The sequence below is a fragment of the Hippopotamus amphibius genome, chromosome 1, assembly GCF_030028045.1.
Source record: "Hippopotamus amphibius kiboko isolate mHipAmp2 chromosome 1, mHipAmp2.hap2, whole genome shotgun sequence".
Taxonomy (NCBI): domain Eukaryota; kingdom Metazoa; phylum Chordata; class Mammalia; order Artiodactyla; family Hippopotamidae; genus Hippopotamus; species Hippopotamus amphibius.
Window position 1 is genome coordinate 158,687,642 of NC_080186.1, and position 16,597 is coordinate 158,704,238.

A 16,597-nucleotide genomic window follows, 5' to 3' on the forward strand; every position below is an offset into this window, starting at 1 on the left:
ACTCAGGATGTACCTGGAGGGGATGTGATGAATGAGACAACTCAATAACAGGAGCTGGCCAGGGACAGCATGTTACAAGTAACTGATTTACGACCCTGGGAGACACACCCAGCTGTGTGGTGGGACTCTCTGTATTCTGGCTCTTTGATTATTCCAGCCTGGGTTAATGAAGTTCCAGAAAATGGCTGATTTGACAATCGAACTGAGGAAGAATAAAATATGTATTCCGGGGGGCGGAGTCGGAAACAGTCATTGGGACGCGACTCTTTGGGGCTTAACTGTTCAACGTGCCTGACAGCTCTCCTCAAGTTCATGCGCAGTTGACCTCTCCCTAAAGGAAACCAGAGCTCCCCAGAGCACACCAGAAATCAGCACTGTGGCTGTCACCAGACCACAGGAGCCCAGACGTGTGACCTTCGATCACGGTCTTTGCTTACTTGAAAAAATATTAAAATATGCATCATGTCAAAACTTTTTCAGAAAGTCAAGAAACAAACATACCACCAAATGGGAAAGTCATTTAATTCAAAAATCATACTTCCACTCGTTTCATAGGGATTGTCACATAAACCAACCAAATGTAAGAAAGCCAAGTTTCAGAGGCCACTCAACAGAAACTGCATTTTCTTTATAGATATGCTTAGTGATGCAAAAGCACATTTTTTTTTTCTTTTAAAGCCTGAACATGGCAAAACTGTTTTACGAATAACAGGAAAGAAGTTCTAGTCTAGTCACAAGTTACTTTTTCATTACGAAATAGGATTCTAAACACCAGTCAATAATTCAATACTGAATTGAAGTTTAAAACAGTGCATTTATGGTTCTTAAAAAAACATTAAGGTGCCATTTTTAAGTACTTTACTGATATTCTATCACACAGCACTTTATAATATACTCAAAGGTAGCCTAAATTATGAGTTAGACATGCAAATATTTTCTTCTCCAAAATATGGACAAAACGTCTTTTAGAGTGCTTGTGAACACTAGCCTAGTATGAACTACTGTTTATGAGTTTGATCTCTTTTTTCAACATGACTCTTAATAAGTTAATAAGGACTATAGCTGTAGATAGTAACCATTTGATAAAAAGGAACAGAGGTTTTAAATGGCACTGAATTTACGTCTTTGATCATTTTGATAGTCAGTCAACAGCCTCTCTTGTTTCTCTCATTCTCAATCTTCAAATCTTAAAGGCTGTCAAGGCTCAGCAACTGCCAGCTTATGTTGGTTTCTAGAAGACAGTCTGTATCTTTACATAGATAAATGTGAGCTGCACACACACATACACACACACATACTAATACGTACACACTTAGGAGTCATCAGATGAACCTCTTTTCACAGGTACAAGGCTGACCCTGGCATCTGGATACCCAAGGAAGCTGTGTGTAGGGTCTGTTTGGACAATTTTGTAGAAGTGGTTGATGTCAAATGTCCTGGCCTCTCCAGGGCTGCTCCGGGTAATTCTGACACTTTATCACTACTCTTGGTTCTCACTGACTGCACTAAAGAGAATTTTGACATAATAGGAATTGCTATACTTACATGGGTCCAGGACTGTGCTAACTAAGCCTATGCTCTCTAAGGCATTCTGCCTTGAAAGATGTTTTCATCTTGTAGTGTCCTGTAAAACTTCTGTAAAAAAATTAGTTGTGAACTTTTTATGTGATAGATTATTTTCCCCCTATATTTATCCCTCTTTAAAAAAAAAATCCAAAGTTCTTCAGTATGGTTTGTCTCTTTCTGTTCCCAGCATTCATTATTTTATACCCAATCCTTTTTCTCCTAAGAATACAAGTGTTTCCATTAGGGGACCACAGTTTAGCCAGGGCTGGCTCTGAATCACATCTGGATGCGCTATATGGCCTCTCCCTCTGCTTTGGGAAGCTCTTTAATTAGACAAGTACTGTAGGCAGTGTAAGGAAAAAAGCTAATTGTGACTTGGCAGAGTCTGGTCTCAGGCATGCTGTAGGTTTCTGTGCAAGGCCTATTATTCTATGGCTCTTGTCATTTGGAGGTTACATTTACAGAAAAGTGGGTCAGCACCCAGCACACCAGCCTGGCTGCCACACACATTTGAGCATGATAAGATACATTTTTTAAACGCCAGCACAGGGTGTGTGTGAGGACATCCAGTTGACTTAAAAGAGATGTGGGGCAGGGTTGTCTAGGTAAATGATTACTGTCAAGTTTGCCAGACATGACAGATAACTCCCTAGATAGAATACCCAGGACATTCCTTTTAAAGTCAGGTAGCTAAGAGACTGTTTAGTTTCTTCAATGCTGGCTACGTACTTGGGTAACATGGTTGCTCACAAAACACTGAATGCTATGGCGAACTGTGAGTGCCATGATGGCCACTCTTTTATCTGGGAGTCCTGTGTCTATAAAGCTGGGTGGTCCAGACTTGCTTCTTTTGGAAACAGAACCCAGAGGATGAAAGGTGCCATTAGACAGTCATGAGTAGTTGATCATGTTATCGTCAGTCTATTATTTCTGTCTCCCTACTCTACAATCATGGATGTTTTTGGAGTCTATACAGTCAAGACAGAGCTTTTGGTGTGCCAGGGGTTGCTGTTTTCAAGAGACACACACTCTGATGGTAGAAGGACTCCCCTTCGAGCTGCAGGTATGGCACACATACCTGCAGAGTCCTGGCGAACACTGAAATGACCTTGTCACTAGCATGACTCTGTGCTGCTAATGCCAGTTGGCCAATGTCTGATTGCACGTTCTCTCTCTCTGTGCCTCTCTGTCCAAGAAGCCCTCAGCAAGAGGACATGAACTGGAATTATGTTAAAATAAAACAAACCAAAACAAAAACCCCAGTTTGGTCTGATAGAAGAAAACATACTGGCTGTAGAAATACTAAAACACTAAGCTAAAAACTGGCTCCAATCCTAGGATACCAAGGCCGGATCCATCCCTCTACGTTCAGATTTGAAAGCAGAAGAGAACATCATCAGTCTTGAGCAAGTCAGGACTTTACTTGCCTGGGGGGTGGGGAAGAATGTGAAACTAGTTTTCTCAAGGCATGGCATTCTGTAGCTACGGAATTCTGTGAGTATCTAGAGGAGGCAAGAGAGACTGATCTTGATGCCTCCCGAAAGACTCAGGCTATGTCTGCCTACCTGATCCCAGGGCCTTCCAAAAGCAACCAGAGGCTCCTGGGAAACCTCAGGGGTTTTGGTCAATGGTATTCCACTCTGATACCCAGTTTACTCCCCTAATCTGCCCTAAAATTCCCTATTCCAGAAGACAGAGTTAGAGGTGGGGAGCAAAGACAGTGGAGGTTAAAACCCATTTTCAGTCTTCAAGTTCCTTCTTATTTGTTGGCTCATATTCTGAACAGTGTCTCCAGTTCTGTAGCTGATGGGGATGAAGGGAGCCTGGCCGGGAAAAGGGAAGCGGCGCAGCCATCTGTTAGGGCCCAGCATGGCCCAGAGGAGCTGGGAAGGGGTCTACCTAACATTCCCATTGGCAGCAGCTCCATTTCCCTCAGCTTTGGATCAGGGCCAGCTGAGGAGGGAGGCACATGCTTCCAAGTGGTCAACCTAGGGCCAAGTGTCAGCAGGCATGCTTCAGAGGAACTCCCAAAGCCAGGGCCTAGGCCTTCTAGCCGCCCCCACATGAGCTACAGTTACGGTTCCGATGGGGCAGGTGACGATTTCAAACGTCAAATGTGTTAAAAGCATTATGTTGCACTCTTCCTATTTGGAAAGCACAGTGGTACAGAGTGTGCTTGTCCCTCTGGCCCCTTTGAACACGTCCCCAAGCTGTTCAAAGTCCGCAGGGAGTGGGTATAGCCTGCCCTTTCTTCTTGGGTTTTCAATGATAGCTTTCCTGAATCCTACCTCGGTCTTCTCCAATCTTAATTCTTGTTCCCTGATTCAGTGGTAGTGTCTTGCTCGCTGCTGGGTGAGCTCCTGGGTAAGAGCTGTGTCATCCTTGAGCTGATGAGATGAATCACAGTGACAAACTCCTATTAACTTTAAAGCCATCTAGAAAGCTATAATAGCACAATCTCCATCCCTCTCTGGAGTTTTTTTCTTTTTCTCTTACTTTGGAGCTATAGGAAATCTGAGATGAATACACATGTTTAGGAAAAGGGGAAGCAGCAGCATATCAAGAACTAAAGATCCTAAGAAGCCAGTTTCTCTCAGAACTTAGACACACACAACATTTGCAAACTAGCTTGGACTGGTTTCTAAAGCCTTAGAAGATGTGCAGAAGAATAAGATATAAGGAGCACGCAATTATCCCATCTTCTGTCCTGGTACCTTGGGGTACCAATTAATACACCTGAGAAGAAAAATGAAGAAAAAAACCAAAATCTAACCCCTGGCCTCACCTGTTTAAATCCTGAGCTTCATCTTACTACTGGGTAGGAGTTCTTGGAAAAGTCCATTGCCTGAAGATGTTCTTTCCATCTCCAAATCCAAAGCCCAAGAAATGCTCAAAAAACCACATCTGCATAAAGAAGACTGAACACCATTAATGTGTCACGCCCACCAACAACAGCCAGCAGAGTGTGTGGAAATATCTTCTCCTTCCTCAAGGCCAGAGAGGGGACTGACTCTCTTCGACCTTGTGTCCCTTCTCTCCCTCTATACACACCTGTTCAGCAATCAAAGCTTAAATGTGTGAAGCAACTAGCTTAAAGAATATCAAATATAAAACTTTGCCATATAGTATTTCAAATCACTCTATTTACAAGTTTATCTTTTCAGAAAAAAAAAATGTAAAAGATACAGTAATTTAACACAATTCAAGTTTTTCTTTTCTTCTTTAAAGTTCCCTCAAGAGGAATTCCAGAAGCAGGACACACTCTGGAACAACGCTGCCATCCCGAGGGACTCCTAGGGAGCTTGACAGTCCCTTACTTTGGAGTTTATCTGCCCAGAATCACTCTTGCAAGGACATTCAAGTGTGGAAATGCTGGGACTCTCTTCTTTGGAAGCCAGGTGAATTTAAAATGTCCAGGCCAAACTTCCCCACCCAAAGCGGTCTTCCACTAGGCCCAGCCCCTTCTGGACCAGGTAATTCTCTTTCTCAGAAGGTACCTGTCCCACCTTCCATGCCCCAATCACAATGGCTTATGATATTAGTCTCATGCCTCGAAAGCCTGAGAAACAATTCCCTTTTTCTGAGTGACAGTGAACATATATATCCTTTTAAACTAGAGGCCATGGGGTTAGCCCAGGAATCATGCCTGAAAACCACCAGGGCAGCAGTGCTAAGCAGCCCAGGGCACTGCCGGGGGCTAGTCAGTGATGGGATAGAGGCAGGAGAGGACAGGGGAAAGGACAGGTGAACGGGAGGCAACAAGTCACAGGGAGGGTGTCCCCCTTTGGGAGGCAGCATGTTGCCCTCTAGAAAGCAGATACTAGTTGCATGGAAGAACAGAAATATTAAGCCTGTATGTAATTTAATCTCAAGAGGTTACTAGAGTTTGTTCCAAATATATCCTGGTGCTGCTGAAATTCATCAGAAAGGAAACAGTTCCCAGCTGCTATTCTATCTGCCCCCAAGTAGATCTTGATCTTCGGCTTCAGGTTGTTGGAAAACCATTCAAAAAACGACCGCAAAAAAGGGGAGAAAAAATATGTCATGCAAAGACTGTTATTTTTTGGTTTGGTTTTAGAGTAGGTTGGGTTGCCGTGGTTACAAGGCGATGGCAGCCCTTGGCAGCAGAGAAGTTCCTAGCTTGGGAGGGGGGCCGTGGGGTGCGTGTGTTCCCTTGTATGAGAGGACTGGACAGAATTCTGCTGATGCTGGGCCAACGGCGGCTTGAGAGATGGTGAGAGATTGGATCTTATGTAAACAGCGTCATAACCTCTCTCCATCCTGCATGCAAACAAACAGACCCAGCCGCCTGAACCACTGTGGGTCTCAAGTATTTAGAGGTGGGGTAGAGTGTCTACTGTAAACAATAGCTGTGGACCCAGCCGGGATCTCAGGCCACTGCCCAGCCCTGTCAGAGCCGGCTACACTGCACACCCTTGGGGATTACTTTTATCTCACTTATTTCCTTTTTCAGAAGGTTGGGGTTTGGATGACTACTGAAAGAAAATGAGCACACCCCACACAGGGTGCTAAATGAGAGAAATGGCTTTGTAAGCCTTTCTTGTGGTTATCAAAATCAAATGGCCTCCTCTGCTGATTTACTTCTGTTTCTCGCAGTGTCACTGCACGTCAGCTGAGATGATCACGGGGATGGGTGACACCAGAGTTCACGGAAGCATTCACGTTGACAGGTATCAGCAGAGTCGGTCACCCTGCATTTCTCAGCGGCGAAGAGCAATGGCCCACAACACTGGAATCAGCAGTTGTCAGGGACACTGTGGAACGCTCAGCAGTTCTGCCCACGGTTAGAGGAACTCCACATAGTTTTCAGGGATGAGGCCGGTCTTTCCATTCAGAGTCCCCTCCAACCAGCCAGGCTCCTGAGATGGATGCACTGTATAGGAAATGGGGAGAGAATGACAGAGATGACGTTACAGACAGGGTAGGAGGTGGAGGCGTACTGTGCATATGTGTGAAGGAAGTTTAGAGACGGAGTGCAGTGGCTCCTTAAGTTACATGATTCTCGGACTTGCTTAAACCAGAGTTTCTTAACCCATTGGGGGCCCTGGTGATTTTCATTCTGAACTTTTTCCATAATTAAAAGGGGAAAAGACACAGACATTCAAAATTCTGCATACAACTTTAGGAGTTTCATGGACTTTCTGAAGTTCCTGGTTTAAATTATAAAGTAACAAATTTCTACTTTTTAGGTTAGAGGTCACAGTTATGATACTATATGTTTATATATTTATCTATATATTTATTTATATATTTATAATTCCATCTATATATTTATCTTGGTAGCCATCCAACCATCCATCCATTCACGTACTCATCTATCTACCCAGTGTTGACTATGTACCAGATAAAGTACCCATGGAGGACTGACAGGAGCTAGTCCTTAAAGATATCTAGTTCCTAATCATGTATTTTACTTCTGTCTGAATCCTTACCCTCTGCTTCTAATTTCCTTGCAAATTTCCTCAGCATTTTTTTTTTGTTGTATTTTATAGTCTTTGAATAGCTCTCTTAGTTCCAACCACACCCTTCCTTAGTTTTCTTTCCTGTTCTCTAGAGTTTTCCTCCTTCCTATATATAAGTCTGAAAGCTGTCCTCTCCCTCTCTCTATTGCAATTAAAAAAATTTCTACCCCTTTGATTTTTCCATAACGAACATATACCCAATGTTCTGTGATGTCACAAGCCATCTCCATGGAAACTACTGCAATACTGTAAAAATTATATATAATCCAGCTGAGTCTGCAAAGCAGCCAACAGCAGGAAGGAAGAGAAAAGGAATCGTGGACTTGGAAAGGAGAGTTGTTCATGTTTGTGAATTGGCAATATATAAATCACTCTTGAGCAAGGCAGGACATTTGCTCTTCATGTTTTAGGAACTCCAATCTTCTGAGATTGTTTGGAAAGGATGAATTTTTCCCTATTCTCTTCCTAGGCTAACTGACTTCCTAAGCTTGTTTTATAAAAGCAATTCTGCTCCCAACACTACTATAACACGCTAGTTTCAGTTTGTAGGAAATAAGAAAGAACAGAGACCAAAGAAAGTAAATGGAGAAGCAGCAGAAGGACACACAGTGAGGCTTATAGAAGGTCAGTGTCAACCTTGGCTCGATCTTGAAGGCTTCTTTAGGAAAAGACAAGGTCAAACATCCATGAACTGGCCTCCAACATGTTTGCATGATTTCATATCTTTAGGCTACAGGAATAAACCCAAGTAGCAAGGGTATTTTGGATTCATGACATCACACAAGGAGGAGTCAGGGAGAGAAATGCCATGGAAGAAAGAACACAACACAAAAGCAACCTGGTCTCTCCAGTGACCAAGCTCTCCCAGCCTACCACTAAAATACTAGCACCCAAACACCACTGCCTTCTTCCCTTCCATCCAGCTGATACTGCCAAGATCACTTCAGTTTCTTCAACCTATCAGGTGATAATAAAACTCTCCCCCTCAGAGGGAGAGTGGGAGTTCAGGAGTCAATGTGGAGAAAGCACAGTAAACGCTCAGTATGGGTGAATCAGTAGGAGACCCTGTGTCATTTGATCAGTTATTTGGAATGGCCAGCAGGACTCTCCTAGTAAAAATCGAGTAAGGACCTGGTCTCAACACCACCTATACTTGGAGAAATCTCAAATGTTCAGAACCTGAATCAAACAAATCAAACTCACTGCCCAAAAGAAAAGACCTAGAAAGAATAAACCAACCAAACACACAAAATGAAAAACAAAAAAAGACCCCCTCCCCAATTCGATGGATGGCAAAGCTCCTGGTTGAGTTGTTGTTCTATTGGATGCACTGAGTCCATCTCTTTCAGACTTTCTCCCTTCCTAACCAGCTGTTCAAACACAGCTCAGGTGTGGAGGTGGTAACGTCTGCAAACATTAGAAATGGAATTTGCAGAATAAGGGAAGAATCAGAGGGGACAAAGGAGGCCCTCCAAACTAGAGAACAAGAGATGTGTCATGCGGGATGGCAGGGAACAATGCAGCCTCCGGGTCAGATTGCTGATTCAGTGGAGTCAGCAAGTAAGGCTTTAGTAAGGTGTGGTACCAGACTAGATGCAACAGAACCACCTGGATGCTTATTAAAACTGCAGATTCCTAGGCCCCAGGGCACATCAGTGACAGCAGAATCTCTAAGAGTGGGGCTCAGGGATCTACATTTTACCTCATTCACGGAAAGTTAAGTTATAACTTTTTTTGTGCCAAAATGCCTCTGTAATGATAATAAGAACTGATGGAAGACTGAGACAGCCCCAGATGCCCCTGGCTTTCTGTTGTCTTTTATTTCCCTTCCTCATACTTTAAGGCTTAGCTGAAGCCCCACCTCCTCCATAAATACCATCATGGAGGGCGGTCTACCTGCTTCCTCCCTTCCCCAGGCTCCTGGAATACATTCCGAGTATTATTCATAGGTCCTATTAATGCTGTTCAAATGTGTTAAGCTTTTTTTCCCTAACTAGTTTTTTAGTGCATTTTAGTTTGTATTCTATATCATTCAACATCCTTCACTGACTCCCCTCTGGCAAATTATAATGACAGAAGTGAACAACTAGAAATGGTGACTGGGAAACAGCCACGGACTCAGAGATTTAAATATATATTGACTCATTTGATCCTAAGGATCCTAGCTTGTACTATTATTATCCCTATTTTACAGATGAGAAAACTAAGGCTCAGAGAGGTAAATTCATTTATTCAGGTTCCCAACAGTAGAACCAGAATTCGAAGCCAGCTTGTTTGATCCTTGAGACCAAGCCCTTTTCCACTACCTTATGCCTCTATCCAACCAGAGAATGTGATCCTTGAGGATAAGAATGGTGATGCTCATGGAGAGCACGTACTAAGCAGTGGGCCCTTTGCTAAGTGTTTCCCCTGTTACCTCTTTTCATCTTCAGAATGACTATAAGGTTTCTTCTGCTATTATATTCATTTTACTAATGAGAAACTAAGGCTCAGAGAAGTTAAGCATCTTGCACCAAATTACACAGCTGGTAGATGATGGAGGTGGATCTGAACCCAGGACATCTGACCCCAGGGTCTGTGGTCTTAAGCACTACCACTTTGGCCTAGCTTAATGCTCTGGACGAGGATGCTCGTAAGTACTTGTTGGGTTGAATCGCACCAATGTCCAACCTTCTGAATTGCACCAGTGTCCCATGTGCTACATAAACACATACGGTGTTGCAGCGAGCTGCCTGGGCAGCTCTCCAGCCCAGCAAGCATATAATAAATATAAGCTGCTGCTGACATGGGCATGCTTCCTGCCAACTACTCTCTCCCAGCTCAATCCATATACACCCCATACACCCCTGCACAGGCAACTCAGGCTTGCCCCGCTCCTTCGCGCACGGTGCACAAGGAGCAAGTGTGTGACTAAGATCTCTAATGGCTGGCTGCCCCGAGGGGAAGCAGCGTTGGCTGGAAGAGGCTCAGACCCCTGTGTACTTAAATGCCTAGACTCATGTAACAAACGTTCATTCAGCACCTACCACATGCCACACACTCTGCTAGGTCCCTGCACATAGTACAGGACAAGCAGATGAGATTCTGTCCTTGCGGAGAGACCATCTATAGTAAGTGAGCATATAATTGTAGGCAGTGATGAGAGGAGAGAAAGAGACTGGGATAGAGATGTGGGTGGGTCGCCAAGAGTTTGAAAAGCTAAAACCTAAATAATCCAAAGGAGCCAGCCAGGCAGTGGGTAATGCAAGGCCCCAAGATGGAGAGAAGCCTGTTGTGATTTCACAACAGTGGTGTGTAAGCTTTTCTTAAAAAGCCAGATCATCAATGTGTAACTACTCAACTCTGCCACTGTCTTGCCATAGATAATGTGTAAACACAAAGGCATGGGTGGCTGTGTTCTAATAAAGCTCTATTTACAAAAACAGGCAGCATGCTGGATTGCACTGGCAGCTCACAGTTTGCCGACCATATTTGACAACACAAAGGAGGCCTGGGAGGCTGCTTTGTATTGAGGGAGGCTGAGATGGGCCAGAGGGCAGGGGCGGGACCTGGAGGTCCTTGTCAAAAATTCTAAGAATACAGGAGGCTACTGGAGTACCGAAGCAAGAGAATAACATGATGTGACTTCCATGTTTCAAAGATCAATCTGGCTGCTGTGTAGAGCCTGGGTTATCGGGCAAGAGTGGACACAGCAAGACCAGTTAGGCAGCTGGTGGAAACGCCCAGGGGAGACACGGAGAGGTGGGGGAGGCTGAAAGACTCCACCAAGGAACTCTCCGGGAACCCCACTGCCTGAGATGTCCTTTGTCAGCAAAAGAAACCTGGGGCGGCCCTGCCTTGCACTCACATTGCACCCTGTACCCCGGGAATGAAGGATCCAGCCCATCTCAAATCTTGACAAAAGCATCCCAAGAATCCAATTTTAGTGAATGCCATGTGAATTTTCCAGGTATCGCTAATCATGTTGCCTCTAGATGACTAACGTTCCTGAGAACACGAGTTATCTCTCTTTCCAGTTACTATCTGAGGTGCTCTGGGTGAGATGGGCAGTTTCCTAGTAGACTGCAAGGGCTGACACTGGAGTTACTTCCGGGTATTGCACAGACATTGCCCACTGCACAAAGTCCAAGAGCTGACTGAGCAGCCTCTCCAGATCCACAGCGGGCTCCTGGAATCCAGAGACTCGGAGATTAATATTACAAACAACAGACCTTCCCCTCCCTCTTCCTCCTCCTCCTCTCCTCTTCTTGATCCTGAAAAAGAACAGACACACACACACACACACACACACACACACACACACTCTAACTCTGTCATTAGGAAACTTTCTTCTCATTGGTCTGATGATTTAATCTGACAGCTACACAGCATCCAACTTACATCGCCCTTACTTGCGATCTTCAGCAACAAATTACCAAGAGACAGAACGAGGAAACAGATCTAACATGTGAATAGTTCTTTTCCCCTTTAATGCTCAATTTCTCCTAAAGAGGCGAAGGGATGGGGAAAGTAGGGTCTAAGTAGCATTTTCTAAAAATTGGATATCATAAAATATTACCAATGCACCAGTTTAAAAACTGGATCGACATTTCGTCAGATCCTTCTTGGACTGCAGCGCAGTCAACATTGAGAGGTGATGTCTTTGGGGCTTAATTTGGCCCTTTGCTCTTCAGGGAATTAGAAAGGTCACTGGCATTGCTGGTTAAACAGAAACTAATGTCAATGAACGCTGCTGTGACCCCCAGGGACCACAGGAAGGTGGGGTCAGTCCTCAGACTCTCTCCTGCTCTCACCTGTCCTTGTAGGATTTATGACAATTACTGAGTTGAGGGGTGGGACTAGTCACAGAACCTGCTGGGAAGGAAGGGACTTGCAGTTAAAAACCAAGTATTTTTTCATTTCTTTTTTTGTTAGCTAGTTAAACTGCTTCAAAAAGGAGACTTAAAAACTGAAGAAGGTGGGAGTGACAAATGGTGCAACTCCTTTGGAAATCAGTTGGGCAGCCCCTCCAACAGTTAGACACAGAGTTACCATATGACCCAGCAAGCCCATACCTTGGTGTATAACCAAGAGAATGGAAAACCCATGTCCCTACAAAAACTTGTATGCAGATGTTTATAGCAGCATTACTCATAAAAGCCAAAAAAGTGGAAATAATAAAAATGTCTATCAATAGATGAGTGGATAAACAAAATGTGGTATAACCATACAACAGAATATTACTCATCAATAAAAAGGAATGAAGTTCTGAGGCATACTGGCACATGGATGACACTGAATATTATGCAAAGTGAAAGAAGTCGGTTTCAAAGACCATGTGCTGTATAATTCCATTTACGTGAAACATCCAGAGCAGGCAAATTTATAGTGACAGAAAATAGATTAGTGGTTGCCTAGGCTGGATGGAGTAGGGCTGGGGTAAATGGGGCATGACTGCTAAAGGGAACAGGGTTGCTTTGGGGGTGATGAAGATACTGTGGAATTAGACAGGGGTGATGGTTGCACAACTCTAAATATACTAAAACCCAATGAACTGTACATTTTAAACGGGTCAATTGTACAGTATGTGGCTATCTACATACAGCTCTCTGAAAAAATGGAAGAAGGAAGAGGAGTCCCATACAAGACACACACACATACAAAGACTTTTTGAGATCTTAAACCAACTCTTCCCCTGGGACCAGGGGTCCTTTGTATTGTCAGAGAGGACAGCTGCTAGGAACACAGCAGTTTCTTGCCCATGGAAATAAGAGGACTGGGTTTTGAGGACGGAGCTCTGGATTCACCTGTGGAAGTGGGGATCTCTCAAATTCTGCTCACCCGTAGGCAGAAGCACCCCCCGCCCCCCCCCCCCGCCCCCCCGCTGACAGCATAGGACACAGAGCCTGTGTGTGCAGCCCACTCTGATTTGTCTGCCATGAAAACTGTGTCACGTTGTGGCTGGGCTGTGACTCCCCTATATGAGCCTATTCAGGGGAAACTTGCCAAGGACACGGCCTTAGCCCAGCCTTCAGTGGACTCACTTCACCTATAGGTGTGCCAAGACCTAAAAGCTCCAGCTGCTGACAGGAGAGGCGGCTGGGCTGGCTGTGTGTATGCTTTGATTTTTAAAGGTCCCAATCGAAAGTTAATGGAGCAAGGGTTTAAGGACAGTACTTTGGAGGCTTTGGGAACCCTAAGAGAGGATGCAGGCCCAGCAGGCCACATGCAGCTGTGGGCTCATCCCCAGCCCTGCTGGCTCAGAAGACTGAGGGCCGCCGAGTGTGGCCTGAGAATGCCCCAGGTGCTCTGTGACCTCTTCCCCACTCTGTCTGCCCGTGCCTGCTTACTGTCTCTGACATGCTGAACGCAGGGGCTGGCCACACAGGGGGCAGCCCCTCTGCGTATGGATGCAGTCAAGGCTGGTCCCCAGGAGCCCATATCTGCTCTGGCTGGGACCTCAAGGCCCTTACAGATAACCAGGGCCTAGGGTGTCTAGATGCAGCACCTACTGCCCAGCTGGGTTGTAGCAGCCAGAAAGGAAAAACTGTCTTTGTGAACAATAAGGGCATCAGGGTCTTTTTCTAAGATGGACGTAATGAAAGGATGATTATCATCCTAACAATAGCAACACAGGGAAAGCTTAGTGTGTGTTGAGTACTATGTTAAACACGTGATGCACACTATCTCGATTTTCTCTCACAACTGTCTGTTATTTTTCTATGACAGAGGAGAGGACTGAGGCACAGAGAGGTTAAGTCACTGCTTGAGGTCACACAGAATCAAGTGGTCAAGCCAGGGCTTACACTATGGGGTCCTGAATCTAGAATTCAGGCTCTCCAGTGCTATATGGGAGGCCTGGCTGCCCCGCATTTCTGGGTCTCAGGCTGGTGGCAGGAGGCATGGTCCAGGCCTGAGCTGTGCAGCTGTGATGGGGAAGGAACGCTTGGCAGTGTGTGCTCACCCCTGTCAGGGAACTCTGCCCCTGCCCCACCTGAGGTCAAGAAGGGAGGCCCAGAAAATGCCCAGTTTCTGAAACCAGGCAGCTGGTTTTTGCTTCCTCCTTTAAGCAAAACAAACAGACTCTTTCACCCAGGGATCCAGAAGGATTAACCCCAAAGGAGAACTACATCTGGGGGAAATCTCAGCTGTAATAGAAATTTGGGCCTTTCCCCAGAATCCTGATTTTTCTCTTAGGCAAATAATAAGTTATGACAAATGATGACATCAATTCCATCAACTTTCACTTTTTAAAATACTCCCCCCCCCCCTTTTCTTTTAAAGGGAGGAAAACAAAGAAAACAGAGAGATGGTACATCAAGGAAGTCCCAGGCCCCGAATCCATTTTCCCACCAGGATTCCTGTGCAGGACAGCTGGTGTTTGGCAGGGGTGGTTTCACTGTGGGGTCATCTACTGGCTCCCGGCAGCTGGGCGAGGATGAGCAAGGATGCAGTGCAGCCTATCTGCCTGGAGCTCACCCAATGCTGCGCTGGCTCAGAAACAGGCCTTGCCTGCCGTGGACAGTGAATCCCATCGCACCCGAAGACAGGCACAGACCCTGCGGCTTTGGCCTCCACCCTGAGCTCCTGACCACGTGCAGCATCCCCGTTCTCCACTCCTTTGTCTCCTCCCTCTGTCCAGCCCCCAGATGCTCAAAGCCTGTGCAGGCACCACCCCATTTAATGCCCACGACACCTCGATGACACTGCCTCTGTCACAGTGAGGAGGTGATTCCACTCGTCCTCTCTTGATAGTGGCTTCTAAAGTTCTGCCACTGCTCTCTTATTCTGGGAAAAGACCCCCCCCACCGCCACGCTCCTTTTTATTCGTACCTGTTTTATCGAGATTGTCCGTAGGTAGAAAGGAACTGGGACAACTCCAGTTATTTATTTGACAAACTCACCGTTATCGAAGACCGTCCCTGCTGTGAACGAGAGCTCTGAGTCGTGTTCCGCTTTGCAGGCATACAAGGCTTTTGCCTTCCGGAATGGTGTGCTGGGGGAAAACAGTTTATTTAGCATTTTTATAGCATTTTTAAAAACCCTCTGAAAGATATTTAATCTCTCTTCCTCCCCTTCCCTGCAAGCCACCTAGCCTTCTCTCACAGGAAGAGCCTGACAAGGCAGCCAGATGGCAAAACACGAGGTGGAAAAGTTGCAAAGGTCACCAGAGTGGAAATGAGAAATAATGCAGAGAACAGCCATAAGCCTGGAAAAACCACACTTCTTGTGGGGTCACCTTGAACTAAGTTAAAACCTGACCTAGGAGTTATAAGAGCTGAACAGTGGGAGGGCAGGCTGAACCCCATTTCTGGAGCAGTACTAGCTGGGGAGGAGGGAAGTGGAGGCAGGAAAGAACTTCCAAGTTGCTCTGGAGAACACTCCCAGCAGACCCTGTTGGAAGTTGGCAATGCTCAGTGAGTCAAAAGGAGAAACTCTCGCAAAGCCAGGTTTCAGCTCCAGGCCTAGGGCTGACGTTAGCTCTCCCAGATGTTACTTATTTCTCATTGGGCTGGTGGAGCAGGATTCCAGAGCTGGAACTCCCGGACCTCCAGGGTAGGGCAGGGAGCAGACAAGGGGTGGGTGTCAGCAGTTACACACGTGTGTGTATGAGCAGACATGTGCACATGTGTGGGGAGGAAGAAGGGAGAGGGGCATGATGCAGTTTTTTTTGTGCCTTTCTCATCCAGGGAGTGCTGACACCACTCTCACTGCGAATCAGAATCACTTTTAAAAACACAGATGTCTGGGTTCTACCCTGACTTGCAGATATCAGCATCAGTGATTTTTATAAAGCTCTCCACGTGACTCTCGTGAGCAACCAGGGCTGAGAACCATCCTTCTAGAGCAGGGGTTGGCAAACTCCCTCTGTAAAGGGCCGGACAGTAAATATTTTAGGCTTTGTGGGCCATACAGTCTCTGTTGCATTTACTCCACATTGTAGCACGAAAGCAGCCACACACAACATGTAAATGATGAGTGTGGCTGCGTTGCATCCAAACTTTACTTGCAAAACACAGGGGGCAGGCTGAATTTGCCCCAATGGTTGCAGATTGCTAACCCACATTCTAAAGTACAAGTTGCAAGTACTGGTAAATGAATTTTTGTTCTGATATCCAATCAGTCCCAAAGGAGCTACGGACTTCTCAAGGGTCATAAGAAAAATGACATTTAGCAGTCAAAAGTTGGCTCTTCATTTGCTGAAAGCAATCTCTCTCTCCTTCTAAGCTATCTGAGGAAGCATATTTAGGGCCTCCAGGGCAGAGTAACAAAAGAGCAAGTAGGTTCTCTAGGTTAGACAATTATTCAAGGGATATATATTATTTGCTTTATATTTATTTGGCTAATGGAGAGCTTCAAGGACCCAGGGATGCTAAACCTTCATGGCGCACTGATTTCTAGTGGCTGAATGAGATTTAGCTGAGGAACCGCTGGGTCTCAGGTAAATCCAGACAGAATCAGAAGAGGGAGGGCACGTTGAATCATTATGGAACTGTTACTCCTGGAGTCACCAAGTCCGGCTTCCCTCTGGAAAAGAGGAACCATGGATGTTTGGAAACATACCAGGG

The 16,597-nt window shown here is 45.5% G+C and overlaps 1 protein-coding gene across 2 annotated transcripts in view; it reads right to left on the reverse strand.

The window, feature by feature from the left end:
• Nucleotides 1–551: 551 nt before the first annotated feature.
• Nucleotides 552–16,597, reverse strand: part of ARHGAP26 (Rho GTPase activating protein 26) — a 448,717-nt gene continuing 432,671 nt past the window's right edge. For both annotated transcript variants that reach the window (XM_057732267.1, XM_057732256.1), the window contains exons 22-23: nt 14,933–15,024; nt 552–6,460 (exon numbers count right to left, since the gene is read on the reverse strand). In XM_057732267.1, coding sequence (XP_057588250.1) covers nt 6,372–6,460; nt 14,933–15,024 — 181 coding nt within the window. In that variant the 3' untranslated portion in view covers nt 552–6,371. The remainder of the gene's footprint in view (nt 6,461–14,932; nt 15,025–16,597) is intronic.